Here is a 26,480-nt window from a genome sequence, read left to right as displayed (position 1 = left end):
ACAATATTTCAGCTCAGCAGTGACATCATTACAGCTCAGCACTGACATCATTACAGCTTAGCAGTGACATCATTACAGCTTAGCAGTGACATCATTACAGCTTAGCAGTGACATCATTACAGCTCAGCAGTGACATCATTACAGCTTAGCAGTGACATCATTACAGCTTAGCAGTGACATCATTACATCTCAGCAGTGACATCATTACAACTCAGCAGTGACATAATTTAACCCTTCATTATCCTGAGTCAAAGCTCTGTCTGTCTCTGTTGTGTTGAAGGCCAGTCCAGCAGGAGAGAGCAGACTCCCCTGTACCCAGCTGTGTGTCCATGAAGAGTGACTGGTCTATGACTCATCCTAGGAATTTCAAAGATGGACAGCAGTCTACTGAGAAAAGGTAAGCAGGGGTGCAAACTTGTCACCTTTCGGCGAAATTCGCAGTTTTTAATCCAAAATAGGTCATTTGTGTGATTCGTGTAGATCTGTTGAGTTTTTTAAATTGGGGTGTGGGGGGGGGTGCCGGGCGCTGTCTGGCGCTGACTTCCAAGTTGTCAAAAACAGATTCACACTGATCACGCTATGACTGAGTGTGTGTGCCACGTAGAGCTGCAACGATTAATCGATTAATCGATTAGTCGATCGACAGAAAAATAATCGACAACTATTTTGATAATCGATTAATCATTTTGAATACAATTTAAGAGAAAAGGTCTGAATTCTCTGATTCCAGCTTCTTAAATGTGAATATTTTCTGGTTTCTTTACTCCTGTATGACAGTAAACTGATATTATCTTTGAGTTGTGGACAAAACAAGACATTTGAGGGCGTCACCTTGGGCTTTGGGAAACACTGATCGTCATTTGCCACCATTTTCTGACATTTTATAGACCAAACAACTAATCGATTAATCGAGAAAATAATCGACAGATTAATCGATTATGAAAATAATCGTTAGTTGCAGCCCTAGTGCCACAGCGTGCTGTCAATCTCTCCCCCCGCATCATGCACACACAGAAAGGGAGGGAAATAGCAAAAGAAAACGTTTTCAATGGCTTCTGTGTGCTTTATACTTGTGCAGAATCATTTTATTTTGAAAATATCCGACGACGTCGTATTGTTATTATCGCTAACTAACACAGGAGTGCAGCCGGTCAGTGCGGTCTGCATCTCTGCTTCGTGAGCTGGATTAGCTCGCTGGCATAACCAGACGGACCAGACTCCAAAACAGATGAGATTAAAATGTGTCAGACAATGGTTTTGTATGCAGGAGACAAGGCTACAGCTGCAGGATCAAAAGGACAAAAAGACTGCAACACCACAAACACGACCAGAGCTCAGACAACAACTAACCATAAAGCACTATCCAGTGGCAGTATGGCTGCCTGTCACTCAACCGGGCCACGCCCTTAATTATGCATAACTTTAAACCTTTATTAAATGTAAACGGCTGAGTTATGCAAAAACTGACCCTCCTACAGTTGTTATGAAAAGGTGAAATTAGCTATATAGACCAAAACCGTGTTTCGGTCCAGGCTGTAAAGATGTTTAATTACTGTTGGGGCATTTTAACAGGAACGACGGGACTTCTGAGTCCTGCCTCAAGTGGCCATTCGAGGAATTACAGCTTAAACAAAGACTTCCGCATCTTCAGGGGAAAGGTGGTGGGCTTGCCCCTTGGTCAAACCCTGAGCTAGCCCCCTGGTGGTCACTGAGCAGCTACCAGATCTGTCTGGTAGCCGTCTATAGATCTTTGCTCAAGGTCGAGTGGTGGTAGTTGCACAGGGTGGAGAAAGAATCATTCACTCTGACTTTGAAAGTTGGTACTGGGATTCAAACTGGCAACCTACTGGTCAAAACGCTGCTTATCTAACATGTTTACTCCCACCACCCTGTTTGATCAATCCTTAGCAGGATCCAGCAGAAGAGAGCAGACTCCCCTGTACCCAGCTGTGTGTCCATGAAGAGTGACTTTTCTATGGATCATCCTATTAGTTTCAAACATGGACAGCAGCCTACTGAGCAAAGGTAAGAACTGAAAACAGATGAGTTTATTTGATTCTACTGAACAGAGGAAAGAAGTCATGATACTCTGTTGATTTAGTTTCTTCTTTTTATTACAATTAACTATCCAGAGATCAGAAGGGTTTTGCTTAACATATTTTCTTTTGCAGCATTGCTCTGCTTCACATCCATAGTTACATATTCATACCAGAGCTCCTCAGTACAACAACAGCCTTCTGCTGTTGGTCACTGAGCAGCTACCAGAACAGTCTGGGGGTTGAGATCTTTGCTCAAGGTCTAATTGTTGGTAGTTTCACAGGGTGGAGAAAGAGTTACATATTCAAAGTTGACTTTCAAAGTTGTTACTGGGATTCAAACCGGCAACCTACTGGTCAAAACCCTGCTTCTCTAACATGTTCACTGCCACCACCCTGTTTGATCAATCCTTAGCAGGATCCAGCAGAAGAGAGCAGACTCCCCTGTACCCAGCTGTGTGTCCATGAAGAGTGACTGGTCTATGGGTCATCCTCCTGTGTTCAAAGATGGACAGCAGCCTACTGAGCAAAGGTAAGAACTGAAAACAGACAAGTTTATTATTTGATTCTACTGAACAGACATAGTCAAGTCAAGTCAAGTTTATTTGTATAGCACATTTCATACACAGATGCAGTTCAAAGTGCTTCACATAAAATGATGATGAGGATGACATAAGAAAATAAAAAAAGAGGATAAAATAGACATTTCACAACAGCTTTGTCTTTATACTGTGGTTTCTGTGTGCAGAATCGTTTTATTTTGAAAATATCCGACGACGTCGTATTGTTATTATCGCTAACTAACACAGGAGTGCAGCCGGTCAGTGCGGTCTGCGTCTCTGCTTCGTGAGCTGGATTAGCTCGCTGGCATAACCAGACGGACCAGACTCCAAAACAGATGAGATTAAAATGTGTCAGACACTGGTTTTGTATGCTGGAGACAAGGCTACAGCTGCAGGATCAAATGGACAAAAAGACTGCAACACCACAAACACGACCAGAGCTCAGACAACAACTAACCATAAAGCACTATCCAGTGGCAGTATGGCCGCCTGTCACTCAACCGGGCCACGCCCTAATTATGCATAACTTTAAACCTTTATTAAATGTAAACGGCTGAGTTATGCAAAAATTGACCCCCCTACAGTTGTTATGAAAAAGTGAAATGAGCTATATAGACCAAAACCGTGTTTCGGTCCAGGCTGTAAAGATGTTTAATTACTGTTGGGGCATTTTAACAGGAACGACGGGACTTCTGAGTCCTGCCTCAAGTGGCCATTCGAGGAATTACAGCTTAAACAAAGAGTTCCGCATCTTCAGGGGAAAGGTGGTGGGCTTGCCCCTTGGTCAAACCCTGAGCTAGCCCCCTGGTGGTCACTGAGCAGCTACCAGATCCGTCTGGGGGTTAAGATCTTTGCTCAAGTTCGAGTGGTGGTAGTTGCACAGGGTGGAGAAAGAATCATTCACCCTGACTTTGAAAGTTGGTACTGGGATTCAAACTGGCAACCTACTGGTCAAAACCCTGCTTCTCTAACATGTTCACTGCCACCACCCTGTTTGATCAATCCTTAGCAGGATCCAGCAGAAGAGAGCAGACTCCCCTGTACCCAGCTGTGTGTCCATGAAGAGTGACTGGTCTATGAATCATCCTCCTAGTTTCAAAGATGGACAGCAGTCTACTGAGCAAAGGTAAGAACTGAAAACAGATGAGTTTATTTGATTCTACTGAACAGAGGAAAGAAGTCATGATACTCTGTTGATTTAGTTTCTTCTCTCAAAACATCACATCCAGTAATCATAGCAGCATTTACAGTAGGAATGCACCATATTTAACGGACCGATACATTATCATCCAATATGGCCATTTTGCATGAGCTCGTGACGTCACAGCTGCACCTGGTGCCAGGCGCACTAGAGCCAAACATGGCTGCCGGCAGTGTGGCTGTTCCACAGTTTCAGATGATAACAACTAGGGCTGTCAAACAATTAATTTTCTTAATCGCGATTAATCTTGCGATTAACTATAGTTAATCGCGATTAATCGCATGTTTAAAATGCCATTATTTTGCATTTCAAAGCATTTTTAATTAGATATTAATCATTCTTACCAGTGTGTCGTGATTGGGAATCAAATGAATGCAAATAAATGTACTTCGTGATCTTGAATTTTAGATTTATTTTCAATTCAATAGAAGTGCATTGTAGACAGGAGGTAACAACGTCTACAAAATATATATTGAATAGAAAATAAATTCACAATTGTAAACAGTGCAGTACACGCTCCAGAACCGATACTTCCGGCGACGGCGCTGTGGAGCAGTCGAAACCCAAAATGACACAGCCGAAGAAGGGTGTGTCTGAGCTAAAAACTTTGGCACTTCCATGTGAATAATGGCTCGGTATTGGAAACTGTGTATTGATAACGTGTATATCGCGTGAAGCCATTGGAGCCGACCTCCCAGTGGTTAGAGGACCCGCGCATCCGAGACTCTGAAGAACGAATGAGTGATGAGTCTCGCGCTAGCTAAGCTAAACTCGATGTACTTCGGTGATATTTTAATTCCGTTTTACACAAGTTGCAAACTACTGTTGACTTGTCCACTGTGCCATTTGGGAGTTTTTCAAAGTAAAACGAGCCATTTAGAAGCATATTGCTGTCTTTATCCTCCATGCCTGCACAGGCAGGAGACAGGAAACGGCTGCGACCAGCTTGACTACAAGTACGGGTGCGACGAAGGGACAAAATAGTGGCAGGCGATTAACGCAATTAAAAAAAAGATAACGCGTTATGGTCGGCCCTTAATCGCATCGCGATTAACGCATTAACGCTGACAGCCCTAATAACAACACTATTGCACTATTGAGGGGAAACATCTGAGCTGGCATTACGTTAAACCAAAAAGTATTGGAGGCACATCCAAAAAACGTAAAGCAGGTGCAGGAAACAAAAAACAGTACAAAGTGAAACACTGGAGCTCCAATTACCTTTTTATTTAGCCATCCAACATTGACGTTTCAAGCTTCTGTTCTTCCTCAGACATAAAGATTGTTACAAAGACGCCATGTTTAAATACACCCGTCATGTGATAGTCACATGACTCCAGAAAAGATACATAAAAGTTACATAAAAGCCACAGATGCACAACAACAGACACACAGTAGACAAATATGTTTACATAACCATCAAGTATATATACAGGGTAAAAATACATATAGATCAGACACTTAGGGCCCTATCGTTGTACGGCGCTATCGTTTGCGCTGCCTTTACGCTGCGTTTGCGCGCCTCTTATTGCTATCTTCCCAGCGTCTGAAGCTATTGTCTGCCTCCACCGTCCAGTTTTGCGATGTGATGACACAGGTGTAGGCGTGGCCCAGGCGTGTCGGTGGGCCTCTAGCCTATCATGTGTCTCGCGCAAGTGTCATTTAGCGCTGTGGGGAAGATACCGTCGGTATGTGCCGAGCGCAAAAAGAGGTTTGGGAGTTGCCCGTTCCAAAATAGGCATTACAGCGCAATGTGTTAGAAAGAAATCGCATTACATTACATTACATTACGTCATTTGGCAGACGCTTTTATCCAAAGCGACTTACAATAACACCTATAAGAAATAAGAAATCGCCTTGGGTGCTCTCAATTTTAACGCCAGGAAATAGCTGGTCTTAGCGCAAACGCAGACGTACCCCTGAGCGCAGACAGTCTCTACATCTCCGTGCAGTGCAGGAAGTCCTTGCTTGGATACATTTACTCACGGCATGGATGTCACTCTCCTCGCGCCTGCACACACTCTTCTCTCCTCGGAATGCCACGTTGAGTTTCAACTATAGCCTGCATTCCAGAAAAAACACACCTTGATTTAAAAATGAGAATTCGTTTGTCATGGTTTTATTAGGCTACATAATTCCCGACCATACAGGTCTGTGGTGTAACATTAGATTACTTTAGGTAGGAGACCACATGCCACAGGCATTACCACACCTCCACAATACTTTTGGGCATAAACACGCCTATACGGAGATGTGCGCGGAGATGACGTGAAGCGCAGCGGGCCGACACGCCCACAATTAGGGCTTTGCGCGGCGCTATTCCAGCGCAAAACGGGCGCTAACACAAAATTACCGCCGTCGGGAAGATAGAGCCCTTAACTCATTCTCTGCCAAAGACGTACCCGGACGTACTTTTAACAATGGCGTTCTGTGCCAAAGACGTACTCGGACGTACTTTCATGTTTTGGCTGTTTACATTACATCAGACACTTTCCCAGCCTGTGACATTGTTTCAGGTCAAACTGATAAAAGGAACCCGCTAGTTTAGTATTTATGGGTGGAGCCTGTGGTCGAAACAGAGTCCAACCCAGAGTTCTCGGATGGCGACGATGGCGAGGAAGACGCCGGCGTTTTTGTTGTTGCTCCACGACGGAGCGCCAGGGCGAAGAAGGCTCCCCTTCACAGCGTTCTGATCCGTCTGACACAGATGAATCGGAGGAGGAGAAATGGGTGCCACTTGGAGAGCGCGATGACGATGGTAAAAAGTAGCCTATTTTTTGTATCGCGTTTGAGATGAAATGATCACACACACAACATTCGAGTATAATTGTCACGCATTGTTTATAACTTATGCCGCCGGCATGACTCGCTTCACGTTTCCTCTTGCCAGCTCTCCCTCTCAAGGGAGAGCTCTGTCACACTCAAGGGAGGGGGAATCACATGGATACGTCAAACGCGTCAACCCGCGTCACACACCCGTCCCCAGCAACCAAGGTGAAACATGTGTCACATAAACATTTCAAAGTTTACAGCACTAACGTAGCTATTGTGTGATCTTCTGTGCTAACGTTAGTTATGAGAGGTAACGTGACAGCAGGTAACGTTACAGCACTCGTTATTCCTGTGTGTGTGTGTGTGTGTGTGTGTGTGTGTGTGTGTGTGTGTGAGAGAGAGAGAGAGAGTGTGTGAGTGTGACCACATAAGGGTTCGTTCCATTTGTTTATGCTTTTATCAAGCTAAGCTAAAAATCCACATGGCAACTGTAAAAGTAAATTATTTATTTGATTTTGTGCACATATTTATCATACCGTACTTTGATAAATACTGCGGCCAAGCCTCATCTGTCAAGAAACCCCAGGGGCCAGACTCTCTCTCTCTCTCTCTGTAGCCGCTCACTGGGCGGGATGGACCGACACAGCTCCCTCAAATACATTCTCTTATTCTTTATTTATTTATTTGGGAAAACAAATACTGTATAATGTGTCTGATGTGTCACTGAGGCAAAAAATAAAAGGCTCAAAAGAGAGTTCTGCTTGAAACGGTGTCCTTCACTAAAAACCTCTTTTTCTCATATTTATGTTCCAAGGAGGGCATTTTTAGTGAAAACAAGCTAACTTCCACTGCTTGTAACTAAACAAGGAAACATGGGAGAGTTTCAGTTTTTTACAAGGGGTAAGAAGAGAGTCTCTGCTTTATTGTGAGATATGTTGTGTAATTTTATTCCTAGCACAGAATATTCTGTGGGTCCTGGAAGATCAGGAAATATGCTCAAAATCCTGGCACTGGGAGCACACAGACCGAAATGACCCTGGCAGAGAATGAGTTAAAGTACATAAGGAAAACAAGATCAGGCCAAAAGGTATGGTCTAGAGTGGCGCTTCTCAGGGGCGGAGCGACCCTATCAGCCCAGAGGGGGCGAAGCTTTTAGGGGGGCCCACGCCGCCGGCCGCGAAGAAAGATTTGCCTTTTTTGCATGTTTGAATCTGTTTTAGCCATATTTAGTGGAATATCTCATTTTAAACACACCGATGTTATTGTCTATTGATTGAATTCCTCTCACACTCAGTCACACCACTGACTTTATTAAATAAAGTAATTTTAAGTCCGTGAATATGTATTTCTCCACTCTTCTTCTGGGTGCGTGGCCGCGTTTCAACTGCACAGCAGCGCCACGCCCCCAGAAGAAGAGTCTCTGAAAAGGGAAAGATACCGTTTCCGGCTACACAAATAAGCATAGTACTCGTAAACTGAAAGGTAACAAACATCGTTGCCAGACCGGCGTGAGGGAAGACACCCGTGGCTACGTGCGAGTACTTTTGTCTTTGTGATTCGTGCATGTTTGAAGCCAGCCGAGCTTGCTTTGGGTCTGACTTCCACGGAGAAGGGCAAGCCGTGCGCAACTCTAAAGGAGAATCCATTTAGAGTTGCGTGTCACAGCTACTTGGACCCCATGGCCACTCCTGACACCTGAAGAAAGAAATCAGCACCATGTAAACAATAATTAGATGTGAGCACACTGTACACACTCAATGAGATCCAAGATGCACTGGGTGCTACGGGTGTCCTCCTCCCTTGTGTATGAAGGGAGGGAGGGCTGTCACTAAGGGCTGAAGAGAATGATCCACAAAGGCAGAGATTCTTTCAGTGACAGAACCCATAGCAGCAATTATGGGGTGTCCAGGGGGTGTGTCCACAAATGATTTATGAATTTTAGGAAGGGTGTAAAATACAGGTGTGATTGGATACTCAACTTTCATAAATGCGTGTTCAGGTTTCCTGATAAGTTTCTTTTCAAGGAGCTGGTTGAGTAGACTGTGAACCTGTGTCTTAAAGACAGAAATGGGGTTGTGATCCAACTTTCTGTAAAACTTAGAGTTGTTGAGTTGTTGGATTTCCCTGTCATATGAGTCGTGGTTGAGGACCACGATAGCACCCCCCTTATCTGCACTCTGAACCACCAATGTTTTATCATCCCTTATATAGCCTTAAGTTCATCCAGTTGTTCCTTAGATAGATTATTCCTCACTTTGTACTCCTTTCTTTTACTAAAGATAGTAGACACATCCCTCTCAACCAGTCTACAATAAATGTCCAGAGATGGCTTTCTGTACTTGGGAGGTATAAAGTAGGATTTACCTCTAAACTTGCTAGAGGGTTTCAAAGGAGTGGGACTGCTGTTAGGATCATGTGGCTCTGTGTTCGTGGTGGGTTGAAGCGGGACATCCTGTGTACTGCTGCTGCTGCTGCTGCTGCTGCTGAGGACAGAGTTAGTAACCTCATGTGTATGAGCAGTCTCAGAGTGGCCATTACGTAAGGGATAATGGATAGTGAGCCGGTGATTACTGGCGAAATAATGACCGACAGGTGATATTGAGCCCGACGCGTAGCGGAGGGCTTAATCATTCACCTGAAGGTCATTATTTCCAGTAATCACCGGCTCACTATCCATTATCCCGCTTAGAACACGGCCTACAACTAAATCATTCAATAATCTGACAAAAATAATTATTCAAATAGATTTTTTAACACATTCACTGCCAGCCGTTTTTTCAATACTGTAGGTAGGTTCTGCCAAGGTTTTTTTTTGAGGATTCTGGCTCATCTTTCAAGAGCCGAGGATTCTTTTCTGCTAAGATTTTGTGAACACAAATGATCTCAAAAGAACTAATAGAATGTGTGCTTTCTCTGTCTAAAAGAGTTAGTTTGTAGAGTTAGTAGTTATGTAGGCATTAGCAGTAGAATACAGCATGGTTTCAGCGTCTGAAAATTTATTCTGAGATAAATGGCTTTTAGTGAAATTCGATAGAACAGTCACTTTAACCATTTATTTTTGGCGTAAGAAGTCAGACATCTAAACAATAGTTTTGAACAGTAATTTCCTCCATAGCAGCAGGAAACCCCCCTCTCCTTCAAACTCCTCCCTCCGTGGGTGTGTCTCTGGTGGCTTTGCAGCGTTTGTCACAAGCGAGGCTCTGCCTGTCTGTGCTGCCTGGCTGCTGGCGGCTGCTCTTTGGGCGAGTCTGCATGAGTCGTTTCGGTTGTGAGCTCAGCTGCAATGAAGCTGCGTGCGATTGTGGGCTTTCTGCGGTGTTTCAAAGTGTGTTGCACGCATAATCTATTATGCAAATTTGCAATCCCCCACCGCCAGCTCCCAGCGCGATAATGCGCGAAAGCGAAAGCGTTTTCGCCAATCCATTTTACAGTATGAGAATGGTTTCCTCGCGCGTTCCTCTGCAGTTTTGGCTCGGCTTTTTCTAGTCTGGAGAGCACTGTCGCCACTTAGTGGGTCGGTGGAATGGGTTGTACACGTTCGGTGGCTCCAATATTTTTATAGGAGACGTGGGGGGCGTTGATCCACGTCCCACCGTCAAAATTTTTTTTTTTTTTTTTTGACGAGTCAACTCGTCATTGGCAGTCAACGGTTGGATTTTTTTTGACGAGTCAACTCGTCATTGGCAGTGAACGTGTTAATAGCGTTTTCAACGACAAAGTGGTTTCATTCATAATTGGCACACAAGACACCACAGCTGCAACTGGTTGGCCTAATTAGTAGTAGACAAAAGGCTCTTATCAACTGATTAATCCAGGTGTGGCAGAGCAGCGGTCGGTTGTCGAGAAATAATGACAGGTGAATCTTGTTGATTGACCAATCAGAATCGAGTATTCAAGAGAGCCGTGTTCTAAGTTACGTTAAACCAAACCTGACGAGGATGCATTTGATTAGTGTTCATGTTAGCTGCTGTGGCTAGCGAACACTAGCTCAACTGGCGTGGCCTGCTCTCAGGCACTCAGACTGATCAAACATCCCCGTATTCAAAGCACTTAAACACACAATCCCTGGACGTTTCATTTCAGGTAAAGATGATTCTATATGGTTTACTCCAGCTCTGGGAGTATGAACTCCAAAATCCAATCCACTAACATTATTAAGCTAACCAGGAGTCCCACTATAAACCAAATAGGGACTTTTGAGTTGAGCTATATGCAGAACTGGACAGAACCATCATCTGTTTGGAGACCAATAATAAGGAAAACAAACACACACATTACATAAAAGAAATCTGTCAACATCACATAGTGTCTTTTCTTTCATCTTTCATCTTTCCATGTCTTCCCCATTCACTTCAATAGAACTGGCCCCAATGCAAAATTCAAACAGATCAGTAACATGACAATAAAAGTCTAAATTACTAGCCTGCCTTTTGTCATTGTGTTTTATCTGCAGACTAAGCGGTTCAGTTCAATAAAAGCCTTTATTTTTTGTATTGTTTAATTGAGTGATACTTTACTAAAACAATCATATATATTATATAGGGATGCACCGATATGAAAATTTTGGCTGATGCCGATAACCGATATTAAGATTGCTGTTATGGCCGATAACCGATATTTACTGATGTCGATATGATCTGTATAAAAACACATTTCTATGATAATAAAATTTTGTACATACTGAAAAACACATGTAAACACTGAATTTGAAAAAGTTATACATTTCTTTATTTCAAAAACATTTGTAAAAGCCCATAAATCATAGATTTACTGCATTATTTCATCTCAATGTGAAGGATTTTGCTGATACCGATAACCGCTATTAACAAAGCAACATCGGACCGATACCGATATGTTAAAAAATGACTAACATCGGCCGATACCAATATGATTGCCGATATATCGTGCATCCCTAATATTATATCAGAAGTGCTCTTTGTTTTGTGTTCACAGTAGTGATGTCAGTTAGATTTGGTTAGGTCAGAGCTATGGAATAGTCTTTTAAATCATCCATCTTTGCTCAACACATCTGTCTTTTGTCACCCCAGGTGTGCATAAAATACAGGTTAAGAACTTATTTCTTTAAATACAAAGATGTGAAATAATTATCGGTTATTGTATCCGTTATCGGCCAGGAGAAGCAGATATTTATCGGTTATCGTATCGGCTCCATATCGTGCATCCCTAATTTACAGTGGATTTCACTGTGTGTGTGTGTGTGTGTGTGTGTGTGTGTGTGTGTGTGTGTGTGTGTGTGTGTGTGTGTGTGTGTGTGTGTGTCTGTGTCTGTGTGTGTGTGTGTGTGTGTGTGTGTGTGTGTGCACATGTATCTGTGTGTGTGTGTGCGCGTGCGTGTGTGACATTATATGACCTAATACTTCATGTGTTCTCCAGAGTCCACCAGGAGAGGTCAGAGGTTCCCAGTGGTCAGTCTGTCCAGGAGCTTCAAACAGACCTAGACTCCATATTTATGGTGTGTAAATGTACAACACATTTTACTGCAGCTACTGAATTACAAAACAACTACTCTGGTCTTATAACAGTCTGTTGTTGTTGTTTCTCCTCTAGACTTCTTCTTCTGTCTCTCCCAAGACTCAAATATTACGTTGAATCGCTGCGCTCCGCATACTACACAAATTAGTCTGTGCCACTTCACAGCCACTGCTGGTGAATGAGTGACAGGTCATAGGAGTCAGGACCAATGAGAGAGCGGTTCGAAAAATGGGCTGCGCCTCCCGTGCAGAGCCATGTAGATAGAAGAGTCCCGACATCTCCATTCACTCCAATGGACCAGTTTTTTACTCTCAAGAGTTCCAGGAATTAAGGTCCTGGATTAAGCAGCACTGCCGAGTTGCAGCAAAATAGACAGTTTGTGTTGTACTCTGAAAGGGTTTTTCCCCCCTTGAATCAAATTGTACATTATCAGCTTTATTTTAGCATGCAAAAGTAGCGCGAGACCCATTCCTGGCTGTTCATTGGCTAATGAGTCTCACATTTTGGTCCTCCGCTGACGCCACTCTCTCTCTAGAGGACACTACTCCCGTGTCGTCTGATCGCAGATTGCAAAGTCGTTACTGAGTGGTGGAGACTGAATCCACCACTGGCCAATCACTGGCCAAGTGAACGGTTCACTTCCGTCCCCAGCTGGCTGAGGGGAGTGTCCCAGACGCAGACAGAGATCTGCAGCATGCAGTAACGTAGTGTATCAGCGTAACAACTCTCATGGGTCTGGCGTTGAGACTATTTCTCTCCAAACCCTGTTCCATCAGGAGGTCTTTTGCCTACTTCCTGGTCATTATTGTAGATAAGAATTTGTTCTGAACTAACTTCTTGCCTGGTAAAATAAAGATTGTTGGTTGATGAGGTCTTCAAGCTGCACTCTTTAGACCAGTGGATCTGATGTTATTACAGTAGTATTATTATTTTTCAGAATGTTTAATTCAAATGTTATTCTGTTGCAGCTGCTTGAGGAGAACATTGTCACTTTTGTGAAGAAGGAGCTGAAGAGAGTCCAGCTGGTTCTGAGTCCAGATTACCCAGAATGCTTAGAGAGTCCGAGGGAGGAGGAGGAGGCTTTTCTAAACATCACACTGCTCTTCCTGAGGAGAATGAAGCAGGAGGAGCTGGCTGACTCTCTGCACAGCAGTAAGAGGCTTTAACAGCTTTAACATGATGGAGGGAGGAAGTGGTGGGAAAATGGGAGATATATGATTAGTTAAATATAGACATTTCTCAAGAAAGATTGATTCAATTCCAGATTGCAAAATAATATTCACAATCCTCATGAATCATCAGCTAAAATCATTGATTTATTCATGTGGGTGTATAATGCTGAACACAGTATTATTTAAGAACAAATGCCACCACAGATGCATTTCACATTGGGTAGCACACACAGTCAGGACTTGTCCACCAGTGATGAGCAGAATAGATGCCATGTGGTTAGGAAAAGTATGCATTCACTGATTAATATTTACACTTCTCATATTTACAGCAACATCCACTGATTGATGTAATTTGTACTTTCAGAAACTCTTGCTGGAGTGTGCCAACGTAATCACAAATCCAGTCTGAAGGAGAAGTTCCAGTGTCTGTTTGAGGGGATTGCTAAAGCAGGAAACCCAACACTTCTGAATCAGACCTACACAGAGCATTACCTCACAGAGGGAGGGAGTGGAGATGTCAATGATGAACATGAGGTGAGACAGATTGAAGCAGCATCCAGGAAACCAGTGAGACCGGAAACAATAATCAAAAGTGAAGACATCTTTAAACCCTTACCTGGAAGAGATGAACCAACCAGAACATTGATGACAAAGGGAGTGGCTGGCATTGGGAAAACAGTCTTAACACAGAAGTTCACTCTGGACTGGGCTGAAGACAAAGCCAACCAGGATATACAGTTCACATTTCCATTCACTTTCCGAGAGCTGAATCTGCTGAAAGGGAAAAAGTACAGCTTGGTGGAACTTCTTCATCACTTCTTTCCTGAGACCAAAGGAATCTTCAGATTTGACAAGTTCCAAGTTGTGTTCATCTTTGACGGTGTGGATGAGTGTCGACTTCCTCTGGACTTCCAGAACAACAGGATTGTGACTGATATTACAGAGTCAACCTCGGTTGACGTGCTGCTGACAAACCTTATCAAGGGGAAACTGCTTCCCGCTGCTCACCTCTGGATGACCACACGACCGGCAGCAGCCAAGCAGATCCCTCCTGAGTGCATTGACATGGTGACAGAGGTAAGAGGCTTCACTGACTCACAGAAGGATGAGTACTTCAGGAAGAGATTCATAGATAAGGAGCAGGCCAGCAGAATCATCTCCCACATCAAGACTTCACGAACCCTCCACATCATGTGCCACATACCAGTGTTTTGTTGGATCACTGCTACAGTTCTGGAGCTTGTGTTGAAAACCAGAGAGAGAAGAGACATGCCCAAGACCCTGACTGAGATGTACATCCACTTCCTGCTGGTTCAGTCCAAACAGGCGGATGTCAAGTATCATGGGAGTGCTGAAACAGATCCAATCTGGAATACAGAGAGCAGTAAGATGATTCTCTCTCTGGGAAAACTGGCTTTTGAGGAGCTAGAGAGAGGCAACCTAATCTTCTATGAAGCCGACCTGAGAAAGTGTGACATTGATATCAGAGCAGCCTCAGTGTACTCAGGAGTGTTCACACAGATCTTTAAAGAGGAGCGTGGGCTGAACGAGGACACTGTGTTCTGCTTTGTCCATCTGAGCATTCAGGAGTTTCTGGCTGCAGTTTATGTCTTTCTGTCCTTCATCAACACTGGTGTCAATCTACTGTCAGAAAGTCAATCAACATCCTGGTGGTCAACACTATCAAGAGACAAATCTAAACTAACACGCCTCTACCAGAGTGCTGTGGACAAGGCCTTACAGAGTCCAAATGGACACCTGGACTTGTTCCTCCGCTTCCTCCTGGGTCTTTCACTAGAGACCAATCAGACTCTCCTAAGAGGCCTGCTGACACAGACAGGAAGTAGTTTGAAGACCAATCAGAAAACGGTCCAGTACATCCAGGAGAAGATCAAGGTGAATCCCTCTCCAGAGAAAAGCATCAATCTGTTCCACTGTCTGAATGAGCTGAATGACCGTTCTCTAGTGAAGGAGATCCAACAGCACCTGAGTTCAGGAAGTCTCTCCACAGCCAGACTCTCCCCTGCTCAGTGGTCAGCTCTGGTCTTCATCTTACTGTCATCAGAAAACGAGCTCGATGTGTTTGACCTGAAGAAATACTCTGCTTCAGAGGAGGCTCTCCTGGGGCTGCTGCCGCTGGTCAAAGCCTCCAATAAATCTCTGTAGGTGCATGCATAACTTGATGTCTTCAATATGAAATGCAATATACAGAAAAAACTATTTTCAAATTTCTTGTTCATGGCTAATTCTTCCCCAGGTTGAGTGGCTGTAAGCTGTCAAAGAGAAGCTGTGACGCTCTGGCCTCAGTTCTCAGCTCCCAGTCCTCTAGTCTGCGAGAGCTGGACCTGAGTAACAACGACTTGGAAGATCCAGGTGTGAAGCTGCTCTCTGCTGGACTGGAGAGTCCAAACTGTAGACTGGAGAGTCTCAGGTCAGTATCCCTTAAGCCCATGGTACACCAATCAAACCTTCTCCAACAAACACAAACACAGATGTTTGTTTGGTGCCCCATTGCTGGCTGTCATTGTTTGGAGTTGTTTGGAGATGTTTGGTCAGATTCAACATGTTCAATCCTTTATAGAGGTCTTCACAGGTCTACTCGGGTATTACACATAACGATAGAATAGATAGTGATAGAATCGGACCCGACCCGGACCCTAATTGATCATAATAAATATGGACCCGGACCCGTACGGGTCTCGGGTCGGGTCCCTGATCCCACTCAGATGCACCACAGAGAGGCACAGGAAATAATTCCTGCCTGTGAAGTAGCCGGCATCCCGTGTTGTGCACAACCACGCTCTGACGTATGTGTGCGTTTGCATGACAGGTCTACCTATGATCGTGAGGATTACTTTTTCTTTTCTTCTCTTTTTACATAGAAAACACTGCATTCTGCCGGGCAATGATCTAACGCAGTAATGCAGCCTTTCTTGGATTAGTAACTGTAATATAATTACTGTTTTGGAAATTGTAACGCCTTATATTACTTTGTTATTGAAAAAGTAAGTAATTACAGTAACACGCCCAACACTGTTTATATTTCATCGCGTGGTGAGTACACAAGTCAAAACATGTACATGTGAGTGTTTCTGCTGCTGTTAGAATTTGTATTTTGGGTGACTGAACGGCGATACCATAAGCCGCTTTCAGACATGCCTTGGAATTCGGGAGTTACAGTATCTAGAGGGCATCCGGATGGCGGTGTATGTATGTATGAACACATTTTGGTGAGCTATGCGAGATCTCAGTGAAGTAGCCAGCTCAGTGAGTGCATTAGGAGAGGGAGAGAGACAGAATGCCAGCGTGGCAGATTATTATTATATGTGAATGAGCGAGCAAAAAAAACATCATGCCGTTTCAGTTTTTCCAAATGAAGCTGAACCTGCTCCGTGTGTGTCAGCCAACAGGCTACATGTTGCTGGATTGAAATGCTCATGGCTTTGATCTTATTTCATTTCTGCATAGCTTCGCACAGCACACACATTTAATTAGCATTTTTGGACGCGAGGGTCGTCCTGCTTCCCAGTATTGGACATCGCTAGGTAGGGTATCTGGATCTGGTTGCGTTCATGCCTTTGATTTAATGTTTACACAGCGTTTGTGAAGATTCACGTGCAGAACCGCAAATTCCAAGTAGCGTCAAGTGGCAGTATAAATGGAAACTTCAGGGTATAACCTTCGCAATAATGGCAATTAAATGAAGTAAATGCACATGTAATGCTTTTTTGTGTGTGTTATCCGAAAGATACAGAACAGAGATAAACTTGAAGAATATCTGCTCCCTTCGAAAAGTCAATTTTAACCCGTAGTGACTGAGTCGACCGTTCTGATTTCTTGTTACTAAGGCAGCAATACAACATTGATTTTATTTTGAAGGTAAAAACGTCTAGCTTCCTGTATTCTGTATAATTCTAGTAGGGTTGACGCATTTTAGGACTGAACATAGCAAAGACCTGTTTTATTTTTAGCGCTTGAGACTCGAGGAAATCGATGCATCTGGGCGTGAGTTGTAGGGTTGTTTAATTAATTACTAACGTTATGCGCAAACGATTATATGCCGTGAACGTTAGCAGTTATCGCCCATTATCTATTTTTAGCAACTTGTTTTCAGACTCTGCATGTCATGATAGTTTGTTGAATGTCAATGCGATTCACTTAAAGCAGCTACGAGCAAGATTTTCGATTGTTATTAAACAGTCTGAATGTAATATTGATGCATCACATCTTACCTATAATAACCTACAGGAAGTGAAATGAAACGTTTTACGGCAGCTGCCTGCCTTCAACCGTTTCGCTCTGCCTAGCAACATACCATAAACAAGGAGGACGCCATGCTCGCTACATCCAGGGGCTTGCTACTCTCGCGAACATCTCTCGTTATATTCTAACAGTTTGTTTGGAAGTTATTTTGTTATTTTGTGGTTATGGCCGAAGTGGCTGCCGCAAACCGTTTCATTTCACTTCCTGATCTGCCCCGGCCGCAGACAGACTAATCATCAAGACAACACTGGCCGATTCACTCGGTGTTCAAGCGAGACTACTCTGCGTTGGTCTCGTCTACTATTAGAGGTAAGATGTGAGGCATCGATATTAAAATTAGACTGTTTAATAACAATCGAAAACCTTGCTCGTAGCTGCTTTAAGGCTATGCTCAGACAGTGAAGTACAGCTGTGTGGTCAGTTTTCACAACTCCCCATTGTGTGGTCATGTCCAAATTCCCCCCACCCCCGCCCCCTCTCTACTTTACACCCTACTTTACATGCTCCACATGTATGAAAGCAACATGCCTCATGTCTGAAAGGGTACACTTCACATATCCTCCGGGTCAGGCTCAGGGCAAGGGAATTGGAGGAATAACACTCCAACCTGACAGGAGGAACTAAATACAGTACCAGCAACAATTGTGCAGCCTACACATTTGAGGCCATAGAGACCTCCCAGGAAGCTACAGGATGAGGAACCAAATAAATTTAACTGAGCAAAATATCTCAATAACAAAAAACAATGTCTGACTCAGAGAAATGGAGAGAAATCAATATCATCATTCAAACCAGGGAAGGTGGTTGCTTTTAGGGTTACAATCCAAAAGCTTTCTCTTTGGAGGAGATGTTTGAGTCTATCCCCTCCTCTGGCAGATTTGAGGATGACTTCTATTGCCATGAAATGCCATGCATTTCTGTGTTGGGCCTCTACCCTGGTGAAGGCTCTCTGTAGCTGAAACGCGTTGGTCTTTTTAATTGTGTAAGATTTAGCCATGCCACAATAAAGGCTTTTTAACTGTTCTACCTGAAACAGAGTGGCCTTGGATTTTTCAAGTTTTTCCTGTACTCTACTAAATGTTTTGACTTTTACAAGGACAGTTGACAGCTGAGAGCCCGGCTTCTGTCAGCTGACCTCTCTGTGCCTCAGTTGTTGAAACCTGAAAAAGTAGAAAGAACTTCTAATATTCTGTCAGACAGTGAGTAGGGAACTCTCAAACTGCAGCACATAACCACAGAGCTGACTAGCCAACTGTATGAGGCAGTAACCGTTTTGCTAGAATTTGACGCCATTATCACAACTAATTTCACAGTAGGCTACTAATCAAATCTGACATGGATTAATTTGTGTGTGTGTGTGTGTGTGTGTGTGTGTGTGTGTGTGTGTGTGTGTGTGTGTGTGTGTGTGTGTGTGTGCAGTTTGTCAGGCTGTCTGCTTACAGAGGAAGGCTGTGCTTCTCTGGCCTCAGCTCTGAGCTCCAACCCCTCCCATCTGAGAGAGCTGGACCTGAGCTACAATCATCCAGGAGGCCCAGGAGTGGAGCTGATCTCTGCTGCACTGGAGGATCCACACTGGAGACTGGACTCTCTCAGGTATATATTTAAAAAGCATCACCCTCCCCTATTTCCTCCAGTGACCCCTTCCATAAATAATGAAACGGTCCCTATTATATGGAAAACCCTTCATAGGGAAGGTTTTGTTTCTGTCCTCAAATAGAATACTCTGGTCTGACTTTGTTTGCCCCACAGTGTGGACCATGGTGGAGTCCAGAGGTTGAAACCAGGTCTGAGGAAGTGTACGTGTTTATCTCCTTAATAAATGCACGACCGTCTGTCTGTATGTTCTCTGTTTATCACACATCTCCAGAGCCGTTCGTCCGATCGACTTCAAACTTGGCGAGTGTGTTTCTGAGACACTAAGAAAATGCAGTGTTGAATAGTGCAAATTAGACACGTGACATGTTCAATATTAATACTTTTAGAAAAGATTTTTACTATAAGCACTGCCCCTCTGGGATGCGCTGGCAACCGGCGAGCCGGAAGCTGTGTGGCGCTGGTGGAGCTTAATAATTATGTGAAATTTGTGGACCTATAGGAGGTAAATCTGTGCATGGATTTTATTTTCTCCAGCGGATATCTTAAGGCTGCAACACACCACCAAAACTTCAAAAGACAAAGAATGCCGACTGTTGCATCACCTCACGTCTCCTGTGTCACGGCCAAAAATGTGCACTTGAACACATTGCAAAGACAACAGTCAACTAGTATAGCACGTACGTTACTGTGACTCCATAGCCCTTTTCCCACATGCGCTTTGTACCGCGAAATGACCGGAATGTGGTCTAATTCCTGCATGTGAGAAAGGCGCCTTGCCGGTATAAGCGCGACCCCGTCGTCGCGGACATTTCACCAGTCAGAAGCTAGTCAGAAGAGCGGTATGCCGCGATAGACAGACAGGTGAGAAAGGGGTCCAGTCATTTTCCGCTATCAGTGGGCTGTGACTTCGTGGACCAGGTTGCACACAGTAGACAGTCCAACACCAAATACACAGCTGATTGTTCGATATTCCCCTGGTGTTGCGTACCACCAAAGGACTATTGCCAGTCGCAAACGCGCTTCCAGTGGTTTTCGCCACCGGGTGATCTTGCGTGCGGGTCGGACCAGACTCAGCACGTAATACCGGGACATGCGAAAATGACGCTTCCATTCCACGTCGTCAAAATTGTTCAGAGCATCTTCCCAAAATAAATTCCCTCCTGGTCTCTCTCGCTTCCAGACGGCTCTAGTCTCACGCAGCAGCGCAGAGGTACATAACACTGTCATGATCTGTCCCCGGTTTAGTCTATCTTCATATTCTGCACGATGTTGAGCGGACATTAATCTGTTTCTGTTCGCACGTATATCCCCTTTCCATTTTCGCCTTAATTTGTCTGCGTCGCTGTCTACGTTTGAGGAAAAAGCGCGTCAGCAATATTATCAAAAGAGTGGACGCCGGCTCCATGTGTGTTTGTTGTTTTTTTCTGACTGGCCTCAGTGGCCTGCAGCAGGCAGCAGCACAGACCCCAGGCCACTCTCCTCCGCCCCCCGCCCCCCGCCCGCTCCGCCGCACCCCACCCCACCCCCCAACATACCGGCTATTTGACGACTAGATTCTCACTTGCGAACGTTGAGGTGTGAAGGGAAATTCAGGGAAATGTCTGATATTGACTTACAGGTAATTTTCCGGTACGCATGTGGGAAAAGGGCTCATGAGACCATAGTCAAGTCAAGTTTATTTGTATAGCCCTAATTCACAAGCATGTCTCAGAGGACTTCACAGAAAATATGTCTAGCTAATTCTAGCTGACACAACAGTAGCAATTACAGTAGTAAGGAAAACACATTGAACAATCATATGATAGAGAAATATAGAAAATATAGAAATATAGAATAGAAAGGGTGCCATGCTTTAGGGTAGAATGGGTGCTATGCTTTAGAATAGTGGGGGAGGAGAGATCAGGAGAGGGAGGAGGTGGGGAGTGTGCAGGGGAGGGAGAGCAGGGGGAATGTGAGAGGAGAGAGCAGGAAAGTGATGAGGTCAATTTCCCACATGAATGGGAAATGTGGGGGAGGAGAGAGCAGGGAAGGGGAGGAGAGAGCAGGGAAGGGGAGGAGAGAGCAGCGAAGGGGAGGAGAGAGCAGGGAAGGGGAGGAGAGAGCAGGGAAGGGGAGGAGAGAGCAGGGAAGGGGAGGAGGTGGGGAAGGGAGAAAGAGGAGAGAGCAGAAGAGGGGAGGAGGGAGGGAGAGCGGGGGATGTGGGGGCGGAGAGAGCAGGGAAAGGGAGAAGGTGGGGAGCGAATGGGAAATGTGGGGGAGGAGAGAGCAGGGAAGGAGAGGTGTGGAAGGAGCAGGGGACGGGGGAAAGATAATGGGTGCCATGGTATAGAATAGAATGGGTGCCATGCTTTAGAATAGTGGGGGAGGATAGTTCAGGAAAGGGAGGAGGTGGGGAGGGAGAGCAGGGGGAGTATGAGAGAGAGTATGAGGAGAGAACAGGGAAAGGAGGGGATGCCATGCTTTAGAGTAGAATGAGTGGTATGCTTTAGAGTGTGAGAGAGGAGAGAGCAGGAAAAGGGGGGAGCAAATCAGACAATCTGACTACTCTAGCCATTAACCAGAACTAACTAGAACTCAGGGAATCTAGCTAATCTACAGCCTAGTCTGCCCTGTCCTATTCTGCTCTAGTCTGATTTTAGCCTGAACACTATAACAGGTCTACAGCCTACAGTTAGGCTGTAGCTAATCTATCGCCTAACCTAAGATATTCTAACCTACCGGCATCCCTCTACTAGTGATGCAGAGCACCGATGCCCCCCCCCCCCCCCCCCAGTGCGCACCACATGGATTGCCTCAGTGACTTGTTGGCTGAGGAGGAACCTTGTGAGGGCCGATGTACTGTAAGGGCCCAACTATGGACCCCCTCTGGGGACCCCCCTCCGGGACAGGCCAAGAAGATGCCGGGCTAACCATTTACAGAGTTTCACATTATAGAAATAAAATTTACAAAAGAACAGAAAATTGAAAATGTAAATAGGTGTCCAACAAAAGCAATATGAAAATGTAGTCTTTAAATGATCCTAAGATCAGGGAAGAAAGTTGAAAGTGTAAAAAGGTAGATTCCAAAAAGAAATAGAAAATTGAGTCTTTAAGTGTTAGTAAGTTCAGGGAATACTAGCTAATTAGCTAGCTGAAAAGGGGGAAAATGATCAGGAGTTCCACGAGGGTGATCTGAGGGATCCATGAGTCCGCATTGGTGGCATCAACCGAGATGAGAGGAGGGGAGGATAGGGGTCGGTGGTGATGATGAGGCCGGGGAAGGTGAAGGAGTAGTGGGTAGATGGGCCAGAGTGACGACAGGTGGCCAGGACGATGACGATCGAATCGAGGGCTGCGCTGGCAGTCGACGGGCGGGCGGGGGTGCAAGTCAGGCCAGTGAAGGACACCTGAGGAGGAGAGAGAGAAGAGGGGAGAGCCAGTATGAAGGAATCTGCACAGAGGTGGAACTAAGTTTGGCAGCTAATAATTTCCTGCCTATACTGCTGGGACAACTGATACTATACTACAAAATCAAGTCTAGATTTATACTGATACTGCTGGCTTGAGACAGCCCGCTCAGCAGTTCAGGACTAAGTTTATTCAGCGGATATTAGATATTCTGTCCATACTACTAGGATGACTAATACTATACTGCTAATTCAGGTCTAGGTAGTCTAGGTCTAAGTTTAGACTGATACTGCTGGCTTGTGATAGCCCGCTCAGCAGTTCAGGACTAAGTTTATTCACCAGCTATTAGATTTTCTATCTAAGCTACTGGGTCGACTGATGCCATATTATTAAATTAGGTCTAAGTCTAAGTTTATACTGATATTGCTGGCTTGAGACAGCCCGCTCAGCAATTCAGGATTATATATACTCAACCGCTAATAAATGTTTCCAGAGAATGACACCATCAAACACAACCATATGATTGGGAAAATAAATGGGTTTTGAGTGTAGTTTTGAAGATTTCAATAGAGCCAGCTTCCCTAACTGACCATACGACTGTGCATATAAACCAGATACATAAAACAAAGCAGTGTTTGCCAATATCTGATAAAAAATAGTTGCAAATGGCCCTGCTGTTGTCAGGCCTTGCCTGGTCTTTTGCTTGTGAAAGAAGAAAGGAAGAAGTAGATGCGTAAATATAAGGAGAAGCTGAACTAAATGTGTCATATCATACAGGCTCAAAGGGCTTTCCTGAAGCCCATGCTGTTGTGAACATTTCGAGTGACATCACTGATGATATTACTCAGGCCCACCTACTTAGCCATCACCACTGAGTGACATCACTGATGACATTACTCAGGCCCACCTACTTAGCCATCACCACTGAGTGACATCACTGATGATATTACTCAGGCCCACCTACTCAGCCATCACCACTGAGTGACATCACTGATGATATTACTCAGGCCCACCTACTCAGCCATCACCACTGAGTGACATCATAGTTGTCATAACCAGCTTTTGTCCTATATCACTTGAAAGTTGCTCATTAAATAGACTCCTCAGACATAATAAACTTAACGACCTGATCTGTCAGAGGACGTATCGAGGACTGTTCTGCTTCTTTTACAACAGCGCCTCCAGTCATTATGTTGCAGTGGAACAAACTGTTAGGCTTTGCTTCTTATCAATGTAAGCTCTTTGGCACAAATGGTGATGAGTGTTGTTACAGCGTGTGCACATGTACGTTTTCATAGAACATCAACGTGAAACAGGGAGGAGAAACTGACAGGAGGGGAGCTTTAAAACCCCCATCAGTAACTTTTTCACCTTAATATAACAGCTTTTTAGTCATTGAAGATGGTCCAGTGTATTCTAAAAGGGACAATTACGCCTCTATTGGTCACACAGCGCCCTCCAAAGGCCTCTCCTGGCACTAAGCATTTTGTGCCTGCATCCCGTAGACAGCATGAGTGGCATACCGTGCATGCGCTGTACAGCGGAAGCGTGTTCAGTAAAACAAGGAAGTAACTCGGTGCGGATTTGATACGAAAATGACGTTTCACGTAACTATGGATTATTATTTCCTCATGTGGTGAGTACACAATGTCACCACATGTACATAGAGCTTTCTGGCACTGTGTTTTGTTGACTTTGAATGGCGATACTGATACAGACTATTGCACCCAGAGGGCGCTGTTTTCCCAATAGCAAAACTTGGAAAAGTTGCTGAATGGGGCTTTAAAGTCGAGCTGAACCCAAAAATTACTTTTCTTTTCTTTTAGTTCAAATGCCTGGGTATGCAGTGCACCTATGTATGCCAAAGAAAATCACAAAAATCTAATTTATTTAGTTTTTCACACTTTTTCACATCAAAAGTTCATTTTTCAAGATTTCACTCATAACAGTAAACTAAAGTTTGCTGAAGTCACATGGTACTATAACATTTCTACCCCATTTCATCCAATCATATCACGACATGGCAGCTGTCAATCAAATCTTCATTTCAGGATAAATTTCTCTTCTAAATAAAGGAGAAAATGGCGCCTAGTGCCTGTCATCTGGCAGAATTCCTATCCCATAAACTAACTACTAACTTGGCCATTTGTATGTTGAAATACACAATAAAGAAAACGGTTATGCCTAAGAATGCAAAGAAATGTAACTGGCTCGTTAAAACTCGCATTCCAGGAATATTGTATTTACCACAATAATGGCGTTAATGGCGCGTGCCTGAGAGCCTGGTTGTCAGGGGTCGCACCTCAGAGATTCCAGGCCGACGGGCTGCACTCTCCGCTCCGGCAGCTGGCTGCCTGCAGCTCGCTGAGTTCCACTCAACCACTAAACCTCGCGTCAGGCTCTTCCCAAGGAGAGCGCCACAACATGCTGAATCCCACTCGATTTGGGGGTGGAACACACCAGGATTGGCCAAAGCCTAATCCAGTCCCCAGAATTGTCAAATAAAATCATCGACATGCTACTATGACCCGCCTCTCAACCTGTCATCTCAGACAAGTTATGTTTTCAGTCTGAAACGGACTCCGACCCACGCGCCACTTGGGCTCCGAACGGGTTTGGGTTTAAGCACCACAGACACACTGTCAACCCCTATAGGAATATTATAGATATTAACACCCTCAGGTCACAGACACACTGTCAACCCCTATAGGAATATTATAGATATTAACACCCTCAGGTCACAGACACACTGTCAACCCCTATAGGAATAGTATAGGGACATTAACACCCTGAGGTCTAAGGGTATTTTTTTGGAACTGAACGTCACCAAAGTGACATCGGGCGATGTCACTTTCGTGACACAAAACTAAATCAAATCGTGACTGACAGACACCACACGCCCGCCCATCCATCTAGGCAATTTTATTATAGGATATATAACATACTTGATTATCAGGCTGCTATGCGGCCTTCAAATCTAGTTTGCTGGTATTATGCTGTGTGTGTGTGTGTGTGTGTGTGTGTGTGTGTGTGTGTGTGTGTGTGTGTGTGTGTGTGTGTGTGTGTGTGTGTGTGTTTTTGTGTGTGTGTGTGTGTGTGTGTGTGTGTGTGTGTGTGTAAGGTATCGGTAGGTGGCACTATGCCGAATTGCATGAAATCCGGCACTGAAATCCATGAGGTCCCCCTCAGCGCATTCCCCGAGTGTGAAGTCGATCCGCCGAATGGTTCTCGAGATAAACAAAATTTGTGTTGCCAGTGGGTGGCGCTATGCCAATTGCACGAAATTCAGCACTGCACTCTATCAGGTCCCCCTAAGCCACACATGGGCAAAATACGGCCCACGCATGCAGTGTGGCCCACGATGGAATTGCATTTTTCTTTTTTTCTTTTTTTCTTCTTTTTTTTTACAGTGCACCTGAACGCAACATGTAGGATACCCGCTGAATAAGTGTCCAAATGTTCATGTCATTCTGGCCAATACTCCACTTCTGTTATAACATTTCATTTCTAGCGGGCCTGGGGCCCCAGGGCCGGACTCAAGGAAAAACAAAACGACCCCCAAAAACTCAATAAAAGGCAGAATGATGTTAATAAATCTCATCTGCTACAGCCATTGGATTTGTATCACTATTATATCAGGAGATTAACAAGAAATTACCAATCACAACAGGAGAGATGGTTAAAAATAGGGAGACTGCTGTGAAAATCAGGAGTGTTGGCAGGTATGATCTCCAATGTGTGGCCCTTCACTTACTTGATGTAAGCCAGTATGGCCCTCAGGAAAAACATGTTGCCCACCCCTGGTCTAAGCGCTTTCCCCAAGTTTGAAGTTGATCGGGCTAACGGTTATCGAGATAAAGTGCTTCCTGTGTTTGCCAGTAGGTGGTGCTATGCCGAATAGCATGAAACTTGACGTAAGGTGTGTGTGTGGGGGGGTGAGGTGTGTGTGGGGGGGTGAGGTGTCTGTGTGTGTGTGGGGTGAGGTGAGGTGAGGTGT

At 44.5% G+C, this 26,480-nt stretch overlaps 1 protein-coding gene across 1 annotated transcript in view; it reads left to right on the top strand.

Moving 5' to 3' along the window:
- Window positions 1–2,000: 2,000 nt before the first annotated feature.
- Window positions 2,001–26,480, top strand: part of LOC310794822 (NLR family CARD domain-containing protein 3-like) — a gene marked incomplete at both ends in the record, with an annotated part of 27,718 nt that continues 3,238 nt past the window's right edge. The window contains 6 exons of the mRNA XM_083656876.1: window positions 2,001–2,025; window positions 11,967–11,981; window positions 13,602–15,399; window positions 15,495–15,668; window positions 18,920–19,093; window positions 19,250–19,296. Coding sequence (XP_083513002.1) covers window positions 2,001–2,025; window positions 11,967–11,981; window positions 13,602–15,399; window positions 15,495–15,668; window positions 18,920–19,093; window positions 19,250–19,296 — 2,233 coding nt within the window. The remainder of the gene's footprint in view (window positions 2,026–11,966; window positions 11,982–13,601; window positions 15,400–15,494; window positions 15,669–18,919; window positions 19,094–19,249; window positions 19,297–26,480) is intronic.

This window comes from Poromitra crassiceps, assembly GCF_964638095.1.
Source record: "Poromitra crassiceps genome assembly, chromosome: 20".
Classification (NCBI taxonomy): Eukaryota; Metazoa; Chordata; class Actinopteri; order Beryciformes; family Melamphaidae; genus Poromitra; species Poromitra crassiceps.
This window is presented reverse-complemented; position numbering and strand designations above follow the sequence as displayed.